This window comes from Panthera onca, chromosome F1 (genome assembly GCF_046562875.1).
Source record: "Panthera onca isolate mPanOnc1 chromosome F1, mPanOnc1 haplotype 2, whole genome shotgun sequence".
NCBI lineage: Eukaryota > Metazoa > Chordata > Mammalia > Carnivora > Felidae > Panthera > Panthera onca.
In genome coordinates, this window is record NC_138355.1 from 3,226,334 (window position 1) to 3,248,612 (window position 22,279).

Here is a 22,279-nt window from a genome sequence, read left to right on the forward strand (position 1 = left end):
CACCCGGTTCACACGCCTCACCTTCCAGGGCTGGTGCCTTGTCATCATTCAGGCCTTTCCTCAGTTAAGGGTAAACTCCAACCCTCACCCCATTTCTCTTACGTATCACTGCTTATTTTCTCTCCTGTGGTTATCACCACCTCTAATTATTCATTCCTTTGTGTACTTTTCACTTGATTGTTGTCTATCTCTCCTCCTTGGCTCTGAACTCCATGAGAACAGGCCACTAAAATCTGTTATTCCCCATTTTGTCCCCCGTGTCTGGACAGTGCCCAACACCTGGTAAAATGCTCAAGAAATGATTGTTGAATGAGTAAGTGTCTGCTGTTAGCCAAACCCATTCCGCATGCAGGAAGACCAAGTTTAATGAAACTACTGTGGTCTCCATCTGCATGGACCAGTTGCTGACATTGAGGCAACAAGGGGAACGGTGACTTCACTCACATGTCTGGAGGGCTGATTTCCTGGGGGGCGGGGGGGGGCGGGGCCTGAGGGCATGTACGCGAGAACCTCCCACCAGAGTCCCGACCCGCACAGTTTGACTCTAGGCCAGAGCCGCGGTCTGGAGCCTGGTCAGGGCTGGCAAAGAGGTTTCAGCTCCCGTTGGTGCTGGCAGCCGCCCACAGGACCTTGTTGTGAAAGATTCCGGAGCCGTGATTGGGCTTCACGGGAAAGAATGTGTGGATTGATTCGCCGTGTGTGTGACGGGCAAGAGAAGGAGAGAGAGGCGCACATGCCGTGTGTGCCGTGGGTGATCACTCCACCTCAGCGGGTGGGAGATGGTCCTTTCCCTCCCTTGCAGGCCTGCCAGCCCAGAGCTGCTGGCCACAACTGTGGGACGGGCAAGGCTGTGGACTTAGCGTCACCGGCTCCCTTTCGGAATCAGACTCCTCAGCCACTTGGTGTTCAAGGTGCCTTCCAGTCCGTATGCTAAATTCCCAAGTGTTTGCTGATAACTTCCGAAAGGGAGCGATTTCCATGGGCCTTCCATAATATCGGGAATGACTTTCTCATGGAGGAATTAGAGATACCCATGCCAGGTGGTAGGAGAGAGCCATTCATTTCATTCATGCAATCGCTCATTCATGAGAGAGGGAAGGGGAGAGAGGGAATGAGAGAGAGAGATGAAGAGAAGTGTCGCCCTGAGAATCTGGCTTGCCCATCAACAACAGTATATGAAGGTGTCTGTTTTCTCGCATCTTCACACTCACTGGGTGTTATCATTTTTTCAACACGTCACCCACTTGCCAGGAGCAAGGTGGGCTTTTGTTGTTGTTTTAGTTGCCGTTCCTTCATTCCCTAGAGAGGTTGGGCATTTTGCTGTTTGCATATGCAAAAGGAGGTCCTGTTGGATCTCCTTTTTTGAGAATATTCCTCCTCCTTCTGTACTGGTCTTGAAGGCGAAACCAGATTCAGGGCCTCCAGGAGAATGTGCGGAAGCTGCCGAAGCTGCCCAGCCTGTCCCCACTTGCCATCAAGCACCTGTGGATCCGCACTGCTTTGTTTGAGAAGGTCCTGGACAAAATTGTGCATTACCTGGTGGAAAACAGCAGGTGAGTGAGAAAGAGCAGCCGCCGTGGCGTGCTCTGGCGCCACCTTCTTCCCACTGTGGGAACTGCACCCTATGGCACAAAGCAACTTTCTTTTCTCTCCTGTTGACGTGCACTTGACTTGAAAGCAATTAGATAAAGGCCTTCTGGATGTTTGCATCTAAATGAGCCCAGCTTAGAACCTGGGACTATTCAGGTGCTTCCTGCTAATACAGGATCTTCAAATTTGGAATGAGGAACAAGGATCTTGCAATCTTAGGGATCTTTTTCCTCCCATGAATGAAGCCTACAGTCTACTTGCTAACTGTGGTCCTAGAAGAGTCATGTAGCTTCTCTGTGTCTCTGCTGCTCTTTTAATAAATGGGACAGGGATTGTTGCCATTCGGGAGAAGAGGTGAGAAGGGGAGCTAGTGAGTGCACAGTGTTTTGGAAATGTAGGATACTTTTTTTACATTTTCTCTTCTAGCTGAGATTAACCTGGTGTAAAGGTTTTAGACTGTGAGTACTCTTGGCAAGCATTTATCCATACATTCATTCATCCAGTAACTATTTAATGGGCACCTACCATGTGCCGGGCACTAACCGAGATGTTGGAGATACATTGGTCTTAAGTGTCATGTTAAGAGCTTGGATATTATGCTAAGAGCACAGAGGAGCCAGTGAAGAATGTGGGCTTTTGTATAACCTGAGACTCTTCATTGCTAACACTCCTTCCAGCCATAGACAGATGGGGAGAGAGAGATAGACAGGGGGAGTGGGAAAGAGAAAAGATGATGAGGGAAATATCTGAGAATCTCCTCATCTCTCGGTATATGAAAGTGCCTGTTTAACCACATCTTCACATGCAGTGGGTATTATGATTACCTTTTATTCTTTGCCTGTTTGCTAGGAAAATATATCTGAAAGGAGAGAGCGGAGTCCTTCCTCTCACGAACCTCACATAGTTGCAGGGAAAACAGGAAAATAGTAATTGTGGTAATATGTGGTGAGTATTCCAAGTCAGGTGGGTGGTGTTTAATTTCCTCTGGGTGGTCAGGAAAAGAATCCTGGAAGACAGGCAGTTAATCATCCGTTCGAAGGGCATGTAGGCATTAACCAGGTGAAGTGGGTAGGGAAAAGAGTGTTCCCAGCCAAGGGAATAGCAGGTGCAAAGCCAGGAGGCAGGAGACAAATTGGAAGAAATCCAGGCCCTGGAGTCCAATTAATCTCTTCACCTTCTAGTAAAATGTGATACGTCTCTGCCCCCCGTGCCCTCGCATGGGTGCGGGCCTCTGTAGCTATCGCCTTTGGCATATGACCTTGTGTTTTCTGCCGAATGAGTCGGTAGAAGGAAGGAGTAATTTATTTGAGCAGCAGTGCCAAACTATCTCTTTATTTTTTTTGTCTAAACTTTTTATTTTTTTGATTCGCATAGAAGTTGTAGCATTAGCACAAAGAGTTCTCGCCTGCCCTCAGTGATAACATCCTACATAACCATAGTACAAATACCAAAACAGGAAATTGACATTGGTACAATACTGTTAACTAAACTACATGCTTTCTTTGGATTTCACTAGTTGTTACGTACACTCATTTTTTTCTGTCTAGCTCTATGGAATTTTAGCATAGTTAAATTCAGTATAAATACATATATGTATTATTTAATTAAATATGTATTATTTAACTATTTAATAAAAATTACATATGTATATGTATTTTACTCCTAGTATAAATACAGTCTATAATTCTGTGTAACCAACACCACAGTCACGACACAGAACTGTTCCAATGAAACCTACCACCCCAAAGAAGCTCCCTCGAGCTACCCTCGATGGTCACATCTTGCCCCCAGTCCCACCTGCTAGTTTTTAAGGTACTATTTCCAGGGTTTATGATCATGCAACAGTGCTGGTTTTCAGCATAGAGACTGAGTGGCAGAGTGGAAAGTGTCTTGAAGTTTTACCTTCTGATCTGACACCAAAATGGATAAACTTGCTGCTGAGAATGCACAGAGCATGTCCGTTTGGCTTCAGCCAGTATCCTGGTGGATAGAAGATTCCTCTGGGGTCATATTACAGTGATGTTGCCACCCCTTAGCAAGAACTCCCTGGTGTCAGAGTCTGTGCTGTTGCTGTAAAAGCAGGTCAATATTTAATCCTCCCAACAACCTGGGCAGGTGGGTTCTGTCATTCTTGTCATTTTATAGCTGAGGACACTAAAGCTCAGAGAGGGTAGTCGTCACATGCCCAGGGACACACAGTGAGAGTGGGAGTGGCCGACCTGGGCTCCCACTCAGTCTGCCTCGCTGCAGATCCTGTGTTCTTCGACCCCTGCTGTAGGATGGGAACACCCAAGCTGGCTGGGTATAGCTTGCATCCACCTGCTGTGTGGCCTCCAAGAAGTCACTTACCCTCCCTGAGCCTGACATCCCTCGGGAAGGTAGAACAAGTTCCTTTCCAACTCTAAAATTCAGTTCCTAGCTTGTAGGAGTTTGCAGAGAATTAGAAGGCACTACACAACAGCTCAAACAAAGAAGCAAAACCCGAAAACACTCAGCACAAACATTGTCTTGCCCATATGACAAGTTATTTTGAAGAGCCAGAAGCCAGGGGGCGCTTGCGAGCACGTCAGGCCAGCGTCATCCACATAGTTATCCGCGCAGGAAGTCCTGTTAATATAGCTTTTCCGTACACACCACAGCTAAAAAGCCTTTTATTGCCTCAGTAATATTAGAAGAGCTGACATCATCTGAGCTCCCAAGCCACTTGGCGCCTGAAATGGAAGATGTGATAGAAGCTGATAGAAGCAGCCAGAAGCAGCCTTCTAATTATTACTCCCGTTACTCTCATTAAGGCTGTATCACAGCCATGTATTAAGCAGTTACGTGCCAAGCATGGTGCTAAGTGCCCACATCTGTTGTCTCTTTCAAAAGTCCCCTTTTTTTTTAATTGAAGTAAGCTTCACACCCAGCATGGAGCTCTACGTGAGGCGTGAACTCACGACCCTGAGATCAAGACCTGAGCTGAGATCAAGAGTCAGACACTTAACTGAACCACACAGGTGCCCCTCTAAAGTCCTTCCGATGGCCCTAGGATATATGTTTTTATTACCCCCATTTTACAGATGGGACATTTGAGGCTTACAGCGTTACCTGGGTAACAAGAGGGAGGCTGAACTCAGTCTGCTCTTAAGCATCAGGTCAGTGTCAATTGTGAGCCCTCTGTTGTTCCCATCCAGACCTGCCCGTCCTTTTCTCTTGCCAGTAAATACTATGAGAAGGAAGCCCTCCTGATGGACCCGGCGGATGGCCCCATCCTTGCGTCTTTGTTGGGTAAGTGGTCCAGGGCTCTGAGCTTCATCTGGATCTCTGATCTTGGCTCACTGGTGCACCTCCTAAGGGCCTCTCTCGTTTCCCTCTAGCCTTCTCCATCAACACTTACCTGTTCCCTGGCTCTTGCTCTCAGGCTCTTGTGCTGGACTCTCCTTAGCAGGACCCTGGGGCATAGTCACTGGCTGGAGGGGAGAGGCAGTGAGTTGGTGGCCCGTCTGGGGGTAGACAGGAGGGTGGACTTGCAGGGCTATGGATTCCCAGCCCCTGTATGCTCCACAGTGGGGCCCCGTGCCCTGGAGTACACCGAGATGAAGACTGCAGACCACTTCTGGACTGACCCCTCGGCCGACGAGCTTGTCCAGAGGCACCGCATCCACAGCTCGCACCTGTGGCAGGACTCGGCCACCAAGCATCCAGCCCTCTGTGTGAGTAGGGGTGGACTCCGGGGCCCTGGGAGGGAGCTGGGCTGAGTGCCAGACTTGGTGTGGAGGTGGAGAATGGAGTGGGACATTGAGGGTCACCGCAGGCCTCACCCTCCACCTCCCCTCACCCTTCCAGATCCAGAAGAGACATTCAAGTGGCAGCACGGACGACCGACCATCCCTTTCTGCCCGTGACTGTGTTGAGTCCCTGCACCAGAACTCCCGGGCCACGCTCCTCTATGGCAAGAACGATGTTCTGGTTCAGCCGGTGAGAGATATCTGGGACCCGGATCTTCCACAGGGGGTCTGGCTTCCAGTTATACAGGAGGAGTTCCCTCTGGTTCCAGGTTGTTCATCCATTCATCCATGCATCTGTCCACATCTCCATCTCTCCATCCATTCATCCATATGACAACATTGCTTCTATCCGTCTGTCCATCTATTCACCCACCTACCTATCTTTACTTCTACCTATCCATCCATCTATCCATCCACCCATCCATCCACCCATCCATCCACCCACCCATCCATCCATCTTCCTACCCATGTTTACTTCCATCCATCCAACTACCCATCCATCTCCCCATCCGTCCGTCCACCCATCCATCCACCCACCCATCCATCCATCTTCCTACCCATGTTTACTTCCATCCATCCATCCACTCATCCGTCCACCCACCCATCCATCCACCCACCCATCCATCCATCTTCCTACCCATGTTTACTTCCATCCATCCATCCACTCATCCGTCCACCCACCCATCCATCCACCCACCCATCCATCCATCTTCCTACCCATGTTTACTTCCATCCATCCAACTACCCATCCATCTCCCCATCCGTCCGTCCATCCATCCATCCATCCACCCACCCATCCATCCATCTTCCTACCCATGTTTACTTCCATCCATCCAACTACCCATCCATCTCCCCATCCGTCCGTCCATCCATCCATCCATCCATCCACCCATCCATCCATCTTCCTACCCATGTTTACTTCCATCCATCCATCTACCCATCCGTCCGTCCATCCATCCATCCATCCATCCATCCACCCATCCATCCATCTTCCTACCCATGTTTACTTCCATCCATCCATCTACCCATCCGTCCGTCCGTCCATCCATCCATCCATCCATCCACCCATCCATCCATCTTCCTACCCATGTTTATTTCCATCTGCCCATCCATCCATCCACCCATCTTTACCTGCATCCATCCGTTTGTCCATCCATCTATTTAATTATCCATTTATTTTCCAGTCCATCTCTCCACCCACCTGTCCACCTAGCTGTCCATCCATCCATTCTCTTTTGTTATCACTCACTCATCAGCAAGTATTTATACTGAACTTTCCTTGTGCTGGATGCTTGGGATATCAGGATAAGTATCTTCATGGCTGATATATTTTTTAAATGTTTATTTTTGAGAGAGAACATGCATGGGGGAGGGGCATAAAGAGGGGGACAAAGAGGGGCGCCTGGGTGGTGCAGTCGGTTAAGCATCCGACTTCAGCCAGGTCACGATCTCACGGTCCGTGAGTTCGAGCCCCGCGTCAGGCTCTGGGCTGATGGCTCAGAGCCTGGAGCCTGTTTCCGATTCTGTGTCTCCCTCTCTCTCTGTCCCTCCCCCGTTCATGCTCTGTCTCTCTCTGTCCCAAAAATAAATAAACGTTGAAAAAAAAATTAAAAAAAAAAAAAAAAAAAGAGGGGGACAAAGGATCCAAAGTGAGCTTCACCCTGACAGCAGAGAGCCCAACGCGGAGTCGAACTCACGAGTTGTGAGATCTCAACCTGAGCTGAAGTCAGATGCTCAACCAACTGAACCACCCGGGTGCCCCCTTCACAGTTGATATTTATGGAGTGCTTTCTTTGTGTCAAGCACCGTGATAAGTGCTTTTAACTATATTAACTCATTTAAAGCTGCCAGCAACTATTTGATGCAAGTAGTGTCATCCAAGATGATAACGCTGAGATGTGCACAGGGGGGAGTAAGTGGCAGAGTCATGCTTTGAATTCAGGCTGCCTGATGTGGGAGTTGAATCATTTATCAATCACCTCTAGGCCTGGCTGGTGCAAGCCCCAGGGATGGGTGGTGAGCCAGGCACACAAAACCCCTGCCCTCATGGAGTAGATACCCCTCTGCCTTTCCCTTCCTGAGACTGTGTGGATCAGTGTGGTGTTTGGGCTCAGCTGGGAGGAGGCAGAGGAAGCTGCCAGTCGCTCTAGCTCTGTGGTCGCAGTTGTGATCACGGGGTGACCCTGAGCGACTCACTTCTCCCTGTGAGCCTTAATGTCCACATCACAATGGGTACAAGATCCTATCTCCTCAGATCTAAGAAGCTATGGATTTAAGATGCTCCATTTTTAAACATGACCATCAGGAAGTAAAAAAACGATACTAAGTTCTAGAAAATGTTTTCTCATTACTTGGAAATTTTATTTGACACTTTTTGAAAGAGCTCTTTGAGCTCTTTGATTTGGTAAAAGGAGGTTTTTTTTTTTTTTAGGGGTGCCTGGGTGACTCACTTGGTTGAGTGTCCGACTCTGGATTTTGGCTCAGGTCATGATCTTGTGGTCTGTGGGATCGAGCCCTGCATCAGGCTCTAGGCTGGCAGTGTGGAGCCTGCTTGGGATTCTGTCTCTCCCTCTCTCTCTCTGCCCCCTCCCAGCTCACTCTCTCTCTCTCGAAGTAAATAAATAAACTTAAAAAAAAAGTAAAAGGGTTTTTTTAAATCATACGTTGCTTTTTTAACTATGCATAAGGGAACTTATAACTGACATTCATTAGTTAAGACAGTCCTAGAATTTCTTCACATTTCAGGGTTTAATTTCTATATCACTTTTGACTTAGAGTCATCACTGCTTGTATTTTTCTAGTAAATACTGTTTTCTTTTTTTTTTTCTTTGTGAGAGAGAGAGAGAGCATGTGCACTTGTACAGAGAGAGAGAGAGAGAGAGAGAGAGAGAGAATCCCAAGGAGGCTCCGTGCCCAGCACAGAGCCCGATGTGCGGCTTGATCCCATGATCCTGGGATCGTGACCTGAGCCGAAATCAAGAGTCAGACACTTTACTGAACTGAGCCACCCAAGCACCCCCAAATACTGTTTACTGTTCCATCCAAAGAAGGGGTCAATACACTATAACCCATGGGCCCAATGCAGCGCTCCACCTGTGTTTGCAAATAAAGTTTTATTGTAACAGAGCCATGCCCATTACCTATCGTGTATGGCTGTTATCACGCTGTAACGGCAGAGTTGAGTGGTCATACCTGAGTCTGTATGTCTCACAGAACCAAAATTACTCCCCGTCTGACCCTTTATACAAAAAGCTTGCTGACCTCTGATCAGGAGTGTAGGAGGCCCAGCGTTTCTCACAAGTGCATGTCCTTGGTTGTTGCTCTGCAAGGTCATCTGGAATTGTGGGCATGGCTGTAGTGGTGCAGAATGTGTCTCCTTGGCCAATATCAAATCAGTGCTTTACTTCTCTGCTGCCCGTGTTTCTGCATACACAAAAACCTTTTAAGTCGAAGATGACTCACAGTCTAATCTTTCTGAAGACGTTTAAAATCGCACCTGTTCTCTGCATGTGAAGTAACAACATAGGAACAGCTAGGACCGAGTTTGCGGGAGGTCAGGCAATGACCACTGTGTCACGATGGTGAGATGCCACCTGCTGTAAGATACATCCACACTTCAGGTACAGGAAAACATGGAAAACGTTCATGACCCAGGGCAGCAGTGCTCTGTCATGGGGCTGCAGGCATGAGTGGCTAACTTGAGACAGTCTGGGTAAAGCTGAGACAGGCTTGGTATACACTGGGTGCTCAGTAAATGTTGGCTGTCCATCTCTACATGTCGTTGAGGTGAATTTGCGTCCTCTATTTGTGAGGCTTGGAGAGACCCCCCCTCCGCCACACCCCACTTGGGATAAAGCAGAGGGAGCCGGTGAGAAGTTCTGCAGGCTCATGGGGAACACAGAGGGTCAGGCTGCCGGGCAGCGAGTATGGTGTGGGTGTTTGGAGGAAGAGATTCAAGATAACGTCTGTGGATGGGGCATAGCACTCGGCTGCCCTCTTGTTCTCCCTTGAGACTGGCCAAAATGATGCCAGACAAATGACTCCTGTTAAGGAGAGGGTGGTGTTGGGGCGCCGGGGTGGCTCAGTCAGGTAAGCGTCCGACTTGATTCCAGCTCAGGTCATGATCTCATGGTTTGTGAGCTCACGCCCTGCGTTGGGCTCTGTGCTGGCAGCACGGAGCCTGCCGGGGATTCACTCTCTCCCTCTCCTTCTACCCTTCTCCCCCCTCTCTCTCTCTCACACACACAATAAATAAATAAGACGTTTATTTATTTTAAGTTTTTATGTCTTTATTTTATCTTGAGAGGCAGAGTGCAAGCGGGGACAGGGGCTAGAGAGCCTCCATATGCTCTGGCCCATGTTCATAGCAAGGAACAGTCCCTGAGTTATTCTTGAGCAGCACCAACAAGGTACTGACACGTATTCTGTGTCCTTCTAGGTGTCCCTAAGTAGGAAAAGCAGCGGTCCCATCCTGTCATGAGTCGCCAGGCTGTTGGTGAGGTGAGCTTCTTGTCTTTCCTTTAGGAACACAAGTGCTTTCTTAGGGTCTTTCCAATCAACTTATGTTGTAAATATGACAGTCTACATTTTCGATGATCCTGTTACTTTCCCTGATGGGGACAGTGGTGAGTGGTTGCCTCTTGCCAACTGTCACCTTGGTCAGGGGGACATTAACCACTTGGCTATGCCAAACCTAGTAATAAACAGTGTCCTAGGACTTTTTCGTCAGCCCCAATTTGTCCTGCTTGGGTGAAGAATTTTGTCGTCGGCATCCTAAGTGGTCTTGAGAGACACATCCCCAGGAAAAAGAACTTCTGACAGGCACCTATTTCATTAGCTTTTGGAGACCTTTGACGCAAGCACTGTGTGCCATCTGGTTTCCTAAAGTCAAGAGGAGAACCAAAGACCAGTGCAATGCGTGTTCATCATGATCTGACCCTGATGGGGTTTCTTTCCTGTGCATTCAGGTCGTCGCGAGAGCAATGGAAAATGGTATGCGTTTTGGACTCTGTCTCTCCTGATGAAAGACTGCATATATTCAGGAAGATGGGGCATTCCTGCTGGCATCAGTCTAGAGAGCTGTCCTGACTCCAGGTTCCTTGTAAGAAAGAGGCTTGAGGGTATGGAGAAAAGACAGATTTCCCAGGGGAAAACCTATGTCCATGTTTACAGTGTGAGGAAGACAATGTATTCACTGTGGTTTTGTGTGTGTGTGTGTGTGTGTGTGTGTGTGTGTGTGTGTGCCCACGTGTGTGTTTGAGAGAGACAGAAGCTGAGGGACAGGGAAGGAGACAAGAAAACACACTAAGAGAAAGGGACACACACGTTCATTAGAGAGACAGGGAGAGAGGAGAGGCAGCGAGAGATGTGTCCTTCCCCAGGAGATATGTGCCAGTGACACTGCACAATAACCAATGTCTATATTCTCAAAAATTTCCTCATACTACTGCACATTTCAAGGAATACTGCTGAGCGTGGCTCAGCAGTAACATTCAGTCCATGCAGGTAACCAAAGCCTCCATATGCTCTGGCCCATGTTCATAGCAAGGGACAGTCCCTGAGTTATTCTTGAGCAGCACCAATAAGGTACTGACACGTATTCTGTGTCCTTGTAGGTGTCGCTAAGGTGAAAAAGCAGCAGTCCCATCCTGTCATGAGTCACCAGGCTGTTGGTGAGGTGAGCTTCTTGTCTTTCCTTGAGGAACACAAGTGCTTTCTTAGGGTCTTTCCGATCAACTTCTGTTGTACATATGACAGTCTACATTTTCGATGATCCTGTTACTTTCCCTGATGGGGACAGTGGTGAGTGGTTGCCTCTTGCCAACTGTCACCTTGGTCAGGGGGACATTAACCACTTGGCTGTGCCAAACCTAGTAATAAACAGTGTCATAGGATCTTTTCCTGAGTAGCAATTTTTCTTGCTTGGGTGAGGAATTTTGTAGTCGGCACCCTAAGTGGTCTTGAGAGACACATCCCCAGGAGAAAACACCTCCTGATAGGCATCCTATTCATTTGCTTTTGGAGACCTTTGACTCGAGCACCGTGTGCATCTGGTTTCCGAAAGTCAAGAGGAGAACCAAAGACCAGTGCAATGCCTGTTCATCATGATCTGACCCTGATGGGGTTTCTTTTCTCTACATTCAGGTCGCCACGGGAGCAATGGAATATGGTATGTACTTTGGAATCCGTCCCCTGCTGATGAAATAATCTAAATGGTCAGGAAGTTGGGATATTCCTGCTGGCATCAGTCTAGAGAGCTACCCTGACTCCAGGTTCCCTGTAGGACAGAGGCTTGAGGGTGTGGAGAAAAGACAGATTTCCCAGGGGAAAACCTGTGTGCATGTTTATTTACAGTGTGAGGAAGACAATGTATTCACTGTGTGTGTTGTGTGTGTGTGTGTGTGTGTGTGTGTGTGCGCGCGCGCGTGTGTGTCTGAGAGAGACAGAAAATGCGGGAAAGGGAAACACACAGAGTATGAGACACACTCGTGAGAGGGTGAGGTGACTGAGAGAGAGATGTGTTTTCCCCAGGAGATACGTGCCATGGACACTTGACAAGACTCATGTTTACATTCTCAAAAAAACTCCTCATACTGCACACTATAAGGATTATTGCTGAGCGTGGCTCAGCAGTGACATTCATTCCATGGAGGCAAAGCCTCCATATGCTCTGGCCCATGTTCATATTAAAGAACAGTCCAGAGCTATTCTTGAGCAGTGCCAACAATGTACTGACGTATATTCTGTTTCCTTCTAGGTGTCCCTAAGGAGGAAAAAGTGTGGGCCGTTCGTGTAAGAAGACACCAAGGTGTTGCTGAGGTGAACTTGCCTGTCCTTGCCTATGGAAGACAAGTTGATTACTTAGAGTATCTCCAGTCATATTCGGTGACATAGGACAATGTACATTTTACATGATAGCATTACATTCCCTGGTAGGGAGATTGGTTGTCTCTTGCCAACCGTAACTTGATAAAGGGGACATTAACTGCTGGCAATGCCAATCCTGCTAATAAACAGTGTCATAGGATCTTTGCCTGAGTAGCAATTTTTCTTGCTTGGGTGAGGAATTTTGTAGTCGGCACCCTAAGTAGTCTTGAGAGACACATCCCCAGGAGAAAACAACTCCTGGTAGGCATCCTATTCATTTGCTTTTGGGGACCTTTGACTCGAGCACTGTGTGCTATTTGGGGGTATTTAGGGGGTATCTAGGATGTGGTTATGGGGAGGGCCCTCCCAGAGGAGACGAGGCTCTGTCCCCTGCCACAAAAGGGTCTAGACTTATCAAAAGGATGATGAGTCCGTAGAAACTGGGTCTGAGGGATGAAGGAAGGAGCAGGGAAAGTGGATACTCAGAGCCAGAACAGCCCTGTGTTCATTCTCAGCCAAGTCTAGGCTTAGTCCATGCAGCTTAGACACTTCAGTCAATAGCCAGTGAGACATGGAAGGCCACAGACAATTTATGAAGCCACCAAAGCACCAGCCCGGGTGGCCAGTTTCCCAACCACTTCACAATACCTGCTCAGCCAGAGCTGGTCAGTTGAAGGGAAGCTAATTCTTAGCAGAGCCATCGTGTGACCATTGGTTTGGAATGTCCTGGCTTCTGAGTCAGCTTGGGAGCCAAACACCCGTGGTCACTGAGGGTGTTCAACTGGTCACCTGGAAGGCACCACGTGAGATGGCTGATGGCGTGAAGGTGCCGGAGAAGGATGGCCCACGTTGGGCTTCCCCTCATCCTTCGGAGGGGCTTCGCTTGGGGGCAACTGTATCGTGTTGTGGGTCGAGGACTGAAACCTAGAGATGGGAGACTGAGTTAGGATCTGGGTTTTTCTCTTGGCTCAGGCACCTCCTGCAAGGCATCAACTGTCTCCTTCACAGAAAATGGGGCAGGAGGATTTGAGGAAGAGACTGAGGGGCCCCTGGTTAGGGGTACAGGGCATGATTTCAGGTGTTCAGAGATCTCTCTCTCCAGGGAACCAGCTAAATTTCTGTCTTGAACACCCAACTCAACAGTGTAGTGACTTTTGGCGAATCACTTTTTCTCTCTAAATTTGAATGCCCCCGCTGTAAAATACAGATGACAGGCCCTGCTCTGCCGCCTCCCACCTCAACAGGGCTGACACAGAAACCACAGGAGATCACAGATACTCTCTTTGAGCTGTAAAGCATCTCTCCATATAAAGGCTAACAGGAAGCTTATATCCCCCCCTGCTGTGGAGCCATCCACATCCCCTCTCTGGATTCAACCACTACCAAGTGTCTACCTTACTCAGTGATTGAACACTAGGGAAGTTATGGAACACCACTTCTTTTTCTGAAGATCTTACTTGTGTTTAGTCATTTTGAGCTCACAACTTAATACTAAAAATTAGGCCCTATTAACATTTCAGTATCTCAGAACAGAGAAACAAGTCACAGAGGGGTCTATACAACCTTCTCAGGTACGTAGAGCTTCTAAGCAGAGTTTTGACCCAGGCCGTCAGTCACAGACTATGTACTTGCTGTGCTTCTACAGTGGCTCAGGGAAATAAAGCTATTTGCTCACAAGATCTGTCTGTTGGGTGTTCTAGGCGTACACCCAACTAACTGCATGATCTCCAGACGTCCAACTTGGCTTCACGAGGCTCTGCTGCTCAGCTGGCAAATAATGGAATCAAAAGATTGACTGTGAATACATTATCGCTGATTTCCCTATGGACTTCTACAGCAAGGTGTCAACAGTTCTCTCTGTTGCAATGCTTTTCCCAGGATCTTGTTTCAAGGATGAAGAAGAAGAAATGTTCCCCTGAGGTCAAGAATATCAACTGGCACCAGGCAGTGCTTCAGAAAACTCCACATCTGGCAAACAACAGGAGGTACTCTATAAATGACCCCATTGAGGTATGTGGAGATTCACTCATTAAGCTCATTCAAGAAGGATTCTACTTTAGTCAGTGTCCCATATTTAATAGAAAACCATAAAATCTAAACCATATTCTTCTGTATGCAAAGGGGAATGATCAAGGCAATCAGTATCAGTTGTGCTGTAACTGTATAGAAGTCAAGATACATTTCTAACTCAAGATTGGGCACACGTTTTACACTAAACAACATCTCTCGCTGTTGTATAGACCTTTAGCTGACTTGTGAACCTTGGCTCTAATAGATCTCTTCCTGAAACAGTGTTTACAGATTTTTAAAAACCTCAATAGGCATTATTTAGAACAGGAGGTTTAGATGAATGTAAGAGTTGAACAGATAATGTAGAAAGTTCCCATATTCTACCCCTCCAGTTTCCCCACTTGATAACATCTAACATGAGTGTAATACCTTTGGTGTAATTAGCAAAATCATAATGAAACGTTTTCATTAAATTAAAGTCGCAGCTTCCATTGAAATTCACTCTTTGTGCTTTGACATTCTATGAATTTTGACAAACGCATAATGTCGTGCATCACGGTGACAATATTCTACAGAAATGCATACACCAGTGTCCCTAACCGTGCTATCCAGGGGAGCAGCCACTGATCAGATGTGCCTGCTTATGCTTAAGTTAATTAATGTAAATGAAGTTAAACACTCAAGCAGTTGAATATCCCTGCTGCTTTGGAGACTGAGGAATGGGGTATGAAATCCGAGAGAAGGAGGAAATCTATGTGAAGCTTTGTTTTGTTCTGTTTTTCATATGTCAGCGTCATAACAGTAGGAGATACTGTGTGTGGGCTTCAAGTGTGTTTTGCTTTTCAAGATTATCTTTCCCCCAAGACCAGCTCTTTTCTGCTTCTCCTCCACCGAGCATCAGAGCCTCAATTACATTTGGTTTGCACGTTTTGCGAATTGAACAGGGAAGTTACTACATTGGGTTCGGTCTGACCTGTGACAGAAGTCGTCTGGGGAGATACACTGTCACACATGCTTGAACTGGAGGCCAAGTGCTACCGTGTGAGCCGGAGGCTGGGGATGTGGGGACCCTCTTCTCTGCACCTTCAGGTCTCAGCCCAGCACCTGCATGGGACACCCTCAGCCTTGCCCCTGGGTGAAAGGATGCTCCCGGAGTGGGCATCACAGAAAATGTACCCTCTCAGCCTCCTGCAGAAGTGAGGTGGGAGGTGCACCTTGGAGCACATTTCTCTCAGGATCAGAATAAATCCCGCACATGTGAGTCCATGTGAGAGAGGCCTGCGTGCAGCTGCCCTGAGACCCTCCCTGGTTGGCGGGAATTCTTGAAGCCTGTGTGAAGGCTGCTGGGCTGGCCACACACCCTGGCTCTCACAGCCCCACTGAGCTCTCTCCTGGGACTGGCCAGGCTCAGAGACTCCGAGCAGCAGACAGGAGTCCCTGCCCCTGTCACAACCTGCTGCTCCAGCCACACGGTCCTGGCCCATCCTGTGACCTTCGCTCAGGCCTGCCCGGGGTCTCCCCCCAGTCTTTCCAGGGCTCAGGCAAAGGCTGGCAGCTACAGTGTTCGTGTGGCTTCACCTACTATAGAACCCCTATCACGCTGCTTGTGGATTAGGGAAATTTGGACCAAGTACTTTTAATTTCATGTTTATCCTCTTAGGGGCTAGGAAAGGTACAGGGTCCTGAGGATTAAGTATCCCCAAGTACCTAAGGTCACCCCAGGCACAGGACAGACACTCTGTGTGTGGCAGTGGTTGCCATTCTCTCTGACAGGGCCCAGCACAACCCCAGACCTGTGGCAGGTATCCCAGGGGGGTTGGCTGCATTGGTTACTTGATCAACTGATTGGTTAGGGAGGCTGGCAGTATACCCGTGATCATTCCCCCCCTCCTCCCATATGACACAACAGTCTGGTCGGTGGAGGTGACAGGAAAAGGGAAAGGACACGGGAGATAGAAGAGAAGCAGCAGGTTGTGAGTACTGAGGAAGGCAGCGTCACGCACAGAAATGCACGGAGACAGCGGCTGCCTTCTAAGAAGGACAAGATGACACCAGTGTTCATTCCAGGCCACAATTATGGAATGTGAGGGCTGGAAAAGTACATTGGAGATCAGAGACCCAGTCCCTCATCGTGGCCCCAGGGAGGAGTGCAGAGCTGAGGTCAGAATGGGGCCTGAGATCAGCCCTTATCCTGCCAGGAGCAGTGAGTATGAGTTCTCACTGTCCCCTGTCCTTTCCCAAGGCCACCCCTTCCAGGCCACAGCTGCCATGGTCCATGCCAGAGATTAATTGCAGATTATGAAGACTCAGAAAAAGGGAGCAAAATTCTGCACCTAATTTCTTTCCTCTGTCATGTCCTTCACTTTCTTGCATTTCCCATCCATAAGCTCCTTCTTCTGTGGCTCTTCACCACTCCCTCTTTGAACGATTCTCATCCTGAAGAACCTGGTCCTGTCCAGACACAGGACATCCTCACATCTCCAGTGTCTATAAGATCTCCCGCCACCCCCTCACCTGCTTTCCGAGCAGCGCCTTGGGTCCAGACCTGAGTCTGCACTCCTGGATCCTGCTCAGCCACCCTGAGTGGTGGACTGGGAGCAGGGTGGGGGCGGAGGATGGATGGGCCCACCTGCCTGAGAGGCTCCCCCAGAAGACTGGGGGTTCCAGGAACCCCGCAATTGGTGCTCTCCTGCCCCAGGGAGGGGCGTGGTGCTCTGGACAGGCTCGATCCTTCTCTTCCCACCAGCTGGCAGGGGTCAGAAAGTCTCTTCCCCCAGGCTCAAGAGGGGGGTGGGTGAAGAAGGTGAGAGGCGATAAAGTGGAAGAGTAAGAGGAAATGTGGAATGTGGAGAGGGCGGGAGGAAAAGCAGAAGGCAAATAAGGGCCCACATCTCCGCGGCTTCCCTGACTTTCTCTTGGGCCCCTCGGGAAAGGCAACCAAAGGGAAGGGAGCCCTGTGGCGGCCATATTGCATGGGATCGTGCAAGGGAGAGACAGAAAGGTGGTAAGAACCAGCACAGGGAAGGGGAGGGATGCCCTGAGCACATCTCTCCTGGAAACGGATACCTGCTCCATATTTCCAGGGGTGCATGGCCCTGACTCTGCCCAAGTCGGGCCTCCTGGGAAAAGTGAAGGCAGAGGCCCTGCGCTCCCTGGCATGTAAGCACGGCGGCTCCCCAGGTCCAGATCTGCAGACCCGTGACCACACAGCAGCCTGGGCATAAAGTAGGGGCCACCGCAGCCTCCAGCCCGGGATGGGAGTAGCCCAAGCCCTTGGGGTAGTCAGCTTCTGCGGAGCCCTGTGGACAGCCTGGATCACCTCAAACTGGGGTCTATAATTTTTTGTTTTAATATACATATATATAAATTTTGTTTATATATTATTTGTTTATATATATATATAAAAATCAAAACACACATGGAAATGAAGGGAAATTCAGTGCAGTGTCCATTAGGGAATTTGTAAGGAGGTAGAATTGCAAATTGCTTATGTTTCTTTTATTTTTCAATTTTTTAAACTAATTCAAATATAACTGGTTTAATTCCATTTGTGTTATTTTTATTTTTATTTTTTTTTAGGTTTCATTACATCTTAGACAGTAGTGTCTTCTGTAGCCTTTTCGCACTGAAACACATTAAGCCATAAAGATTATTATTTTTTTAGTACCTCATCATAAGCTTCTTTAAAAGGAAAGGCACGTGTCAGGCATTTGGATGTAATGGGGAGGAAAGATACTGAGGAAGAAAAGGGAAGCCCTCTAAGTGTCACTTCGATGGTGCAGGTGTCATGCTAGGCCCTATCACAGGTGGATGAGGGGACATCATCACCTCCCCCCTCCAGCCCTGTGTCATCAGACCTCCTGCTCCTCACAGGCTAGGGGTGGGACTTGGGCTTTTCCTCCTGCAGTCCGGAGCCTCCCCTTTCTTCTGCTCCAATATCCTGTTCAAGGGACCAGACGCTTGAGGGCTGCACGGCCACATGCCTGGGTTAAATCTCTCCTGGAGGACACTTAACACTGTCAGCCAACGACAATGCCCTTAGCCAAGAGCCCCAAACAGGCCCCTGGGGGTGTCTGGGCCCAAGGTTACCTTCCAAGACTGGAGGAGTCTTTGGGGTCCCACACACCCACCCCAGGCACCCCTCCTCCCTCCACCTCTGTGCCTCTGCAGGGAATAGGGCACCCGTGTTTGCTGCTGCTTTGACACCTGTGAAGGAAGCACCAAGCAAGTGTCGGCTGGGGTCTCAGAGCACCTACGTGTCTAGAAGCTTAAGAAGACAGGAGGTCATGGACGAAGGGCTACCCGCTCACTCAGTGCCAGCCTCTGAGCATGTGAATTGTATAGATTCTGTCTTAGTTGCAGAGATATATTTTATAGTTAATTCTGGAGGATTTTACATCAAGCAAAATTTATCTTTTGCCTGCTTTATCTTGAACTCATTTTTATGTAAAATAAAACAGACAAAAGCACATGATGCATAGGTAGCAGAAGCTGAATTACCGTGGGCACCATACTTTGTAGCGGTGATTTTCCCTCTGTGAAAGACAAATGCTTGTCTCTTTTTTTTAAAATAGATTTTTAGGGTTTTTTTTAATTTTTTCTTTTTTTTATATTAAATATAATTTATTGTCAAAATGCTTTCCATACAACACCCAGTGCTCATCCCAACAGGTGCCCTCCTCCCTGCCCATCACCCACTTTCCCCTCTTCCCCACCCACCCCAATCCACCCTCAGTTTGTTCTCAGTATATTTAAGGTCTCATGGTTTGCCTCCCTCCCTCTCTGTAACTTCCCCCCCCCCTTCCACTCCCCCATGGTTCTCTGTTAAGTTTCTCAGGATCCACATATGAGTGAAAACATATGGTATCTTTCTCTGCCTGACTTATTTCACTTAGCATAATACCCTCCAGTTCCATCCACGTTGCTACAAATGGCCAGATTTCATTCTTTCTCATTGCGAAGTAGGGAGATTCAGACAAATGCTTCTGAGAAGCGTCTTCCAGCTTCTCTGCCCTGCCCCCATGCCTGCACAGTGGAAATTGGATCCTCCCAGCTCCCCAGTTTGTCGCACTACCTTCCCAGGGTGCCACCACACTCTTTTGTGTCCTAATTATGTATAATCATCATGCTTGGGAAATACATGGTAGCCGATTTCATTCCTTACCCTAATAAGTTAGCAGTTATTTTTTATCTCCTTCTACAGGAGGCTGCCAGGGTGCTAGAGCCATTCAGTATATGGAACTAGGATTCGCGGCAGATATGTTTATAAGAAACCATAAAGCTGTACTTAAGATGTGTGCACTATACGTACACTAGATAAAGCAGCCATTTAAAAAAAAAAGGCAATATAAGAAATTTTCACATGAAGCGCACTTCAAGCCCAGGTGGCTTCCTTTAATTTCAAACAAACGTTGAAGATGAAAATATGCCTGTCTCTTCCAGAGAAACTTCCATCCAGACACGGAAATACACACTCTTCCAGAGCACAGATACAGAGGGAATATGCCCACATTGCTTTCATTGGATCAGAAGAAAATTGATGCCACCCCAGCAGTAGGCATGACAGGAAAGGGGGACACACAGGTCAACTCTCCTGGATGTAGATGTCAAAATCCAAAACCATACAGCATAAATCTGGAGATTTGGGAAGCCAATTGAGATCTCACAGTGGGATTCCAATGGGGGGATGTGGACAGAGTCAGTGGCACTTTGCGTGTTGCCCCAGGGGTGGTGAGAAGGGACAGTGCCATCGGGTTGGCGGAATAAATATTTGATGACAGAGGGAAGGAGAATCTGAGTGACTCTCAGGGAGAGCCCTGGGGTGGGTGTCACAGGCTGTGGCTATGGAGGGGACCCTCTAAGAGGACAGGGGACTCTGTCCCCTTCCACTGCCAGGGCCAGAGAAGGACAAGGAGTCTGGAGAGATTTTGTCACATAGAGAAGTAGGAAAGGTGTGCACTCAGAGCCAGTGCAGCCCCTGCCCTCCCTCAGCCAGGCTGCTCTGACAGTTGCTCACATCAGTGGTCAGTAGGTAGTGGGGGACATGCCAGCTTCATCCATTAAAGCACCAAACACCAGCCCAGCAAGTCACGCCCTCATTAACCAGTGCTGTTCATCCAGGGTTGGCCGTTGAAGACCAAGCTCATCACTAGAGAGCTGTCATGTGGGTAGTGGGCTTGGAAATGCCCACATTCTGAGCTGCATGGGGGCATGTAGAGCACTGGTCAGATGCCCAGGAGCTCACATTGGACAGCTGATGTGTGAAGATGCTGCAGGCGGAGAGACATAGATTGGACACCCTGACCCTTCAAGGGACTTCCTTTGCGGAAAGCGACATCGCTTTTGGGTCAGGGATCGAAACCTATGGGTGGAGGCTGAGGCAGGCATGTGCTCCCTTTGCGGTTTCACGGCAGGAGAGTTTGGGGATCAGAGGGCAAACAGGAGCTAGAGAACTCTGGGGGCTCCGGGATCTCTGTCCCTAGAAACCAACTACATTCCTGTCCCAGATTGTCCTGTCATCAGCTTCTTCACTCTAGTTGCTTAAAATCTCTGAATTTCAGTGTCATGAACTACAAAATATGGGTTACTGCCCTGCCCTGTGCATTCCATGGAGTCTGATGGGGAGCACAGGAGATGATGGCAGATCTTCTCCACGAACAGGAAAGCCTCATGCCCACCTTAAGGCGGAAAGGTTACCTCCCACCCACCCTTGCCCTGTGGCCATCCAGGTTTCCTCTCTGCAGGCAACCACTCCTACGTTTCTTGCTTGTTCTTCCAGACATGTAATATTGGGTCACATGTGGAGCCCTTAGGAGGTCCCAGTCATTTTCCTTAGGCATTATTTGGATTTTCTTATAGTAAGCTTTATAATACTAGTAAGTAGGTCCCATATCACAGGACGGGGAACTGAGGTCAGAGGGGTTAGGTAACTTTCCCAGGTATGTGTGGTTTCTAGTATGATCTGATACAGGTTATCAGGCACCAGCTCCCAGGCTCTCCGTCACTGTCCTCTGTATTGTCCTTTCCACATGGTCTCATCTAATGTCAGGTCCCTAGGCACAAGTCTGCTGGGGGTGGTAAGTGCATACCACATCGCAGTACCCCTCTTCTAAGCCCAGCTCAGACTCAGCTGGCTCCCCAGTCACTGGTGAACAAGGAGAATGGGAGTGTGACCTAGGGATGCGTGAATATTCCAGGTGCATATTAACAGTTCTCTCCCTTTGTAGTGTATTTTCTAGGATCATGGCTCAGATTACAAAAAGAGGATCCTAAGGGATTCAGACACAGAGCTCACAAGAAAGGTATCTGTGCTCAAGACAATCTACTGGCTTTCCCCAGCAGTGCTTCAGAGCATCAAGATGGCCATCTTTCCAAACAACAGGGCCGAGCCACAAATAACACTCCAATGAATGACTACTCCATTGAAGAAGGTAGTGTGGGTATAAAATCAGTAAGTAGATTCAAGAGGAGTAAGGGCAGTTTGTACAGTGGAGACTGGATGTTGGTGAGGATGGAAGGAGCAGGGAAGGTGTACACTCAGAGGCAGGGAGCCCCTGCCCACTCCTAGCCATGCTTTTGTCCAGGCTGCTCAAATGGTGGGTCAGATCGTTCGTCAGGGAGACGCTGGGGCCTCTAGACTTCATCTGCCAGAGCACCAACCTAGCAGACCCCTTTCCTAGCTACTATCAACTGCTCATCACCCAGGTTTGGTCAGTTGACGATGACGCTAATTTACTGGGCAACGGTCCTGTGGGCAGTTGGTTTGGAATATTCTGGGTTCTGAGACAGTTGGGAGTCAAACAGACAAGTGGTCATTCAGGGTGGTCACCTGGCCACCAGCAAGGCAGCTAGTAGCATCAAGCACTGGGGGGCATGGGATGGGGAGATGGGGATGTGTTTTTTGTTCTCACACCTCCTCACACCCAATCCATCAGGGGGAAAAGGCATTGTTTTCTGGGTCAGGGATTGAAATAGAGAGGCAGGAGTTGGGTTGGGTTTTGGGCCATTCTCTTGGGCCAGTACCTCCTTAGGGAGCCAACTGT

General features: G+C 48.6%; 2 protein-coding genes across 5 annotated transcripts in view; both read left to right on the forward strand.

Annotated features, from left to right (window-relative positions):
* Positions 1-22,279, forward strand: part of LOC145713332 (ankyrin repeat domain-containing protein 26-like) — a 101,706-nt gene that overhangs the window by 12,784 nt on the left and 66,643 nt on the right. The window lies entirely within an intron of this gene.
* On the forward strand, positions 1,122-21,737 carry LOC132677519 (uncharacterized). 4 transcript variants are annotated; one of them, XM_081791822.1, is made up of 9 exons: positions 1,122-1,553; positions 2,440-2,535; positions 4,793-4,860; positions 5,419-5,550; positions 10,328-10,352; positions 10,976-11,037; positions 11,505-11,529; positions 12,118-12,179; positions 14,106-14,738. In XM_081791822.1, exons 3-9 carry the CDS (start codon positions 4,834-4,836, stop codon positions 14,316-14,318), a joined length of 546 nt encoding a protein of 181 aa, XP_081647948.1. In that variant the 5' UTR covers positions 1,122-1,553; positions 2,440-2,535; positions 4,793-4,833; the 3' UTR covers positions 14,319-14,738. The 4 variants fall into 4 exon arrangements, with proteins under 4 accessions (XP_081647948.1, XP_078296743.2, XP_078296744.1 ...); XM_078440617.2 differs by lacking the exons at positions 1,122-1,553; positions 2,440-2,535; positions 4,793-4,860 and adding exons at positions 4,977-5,285; positions 21,464-21,737 and having other exon boundaries at positions 14,106-14,237; XM_078440618.2 differs by lacking the exons at positions 1,122-1,553; positions 2,440-2,535; positions 4,793-4,860 and having other exon boundaries at positions 5,452-5,550; positions 10,328-10,480.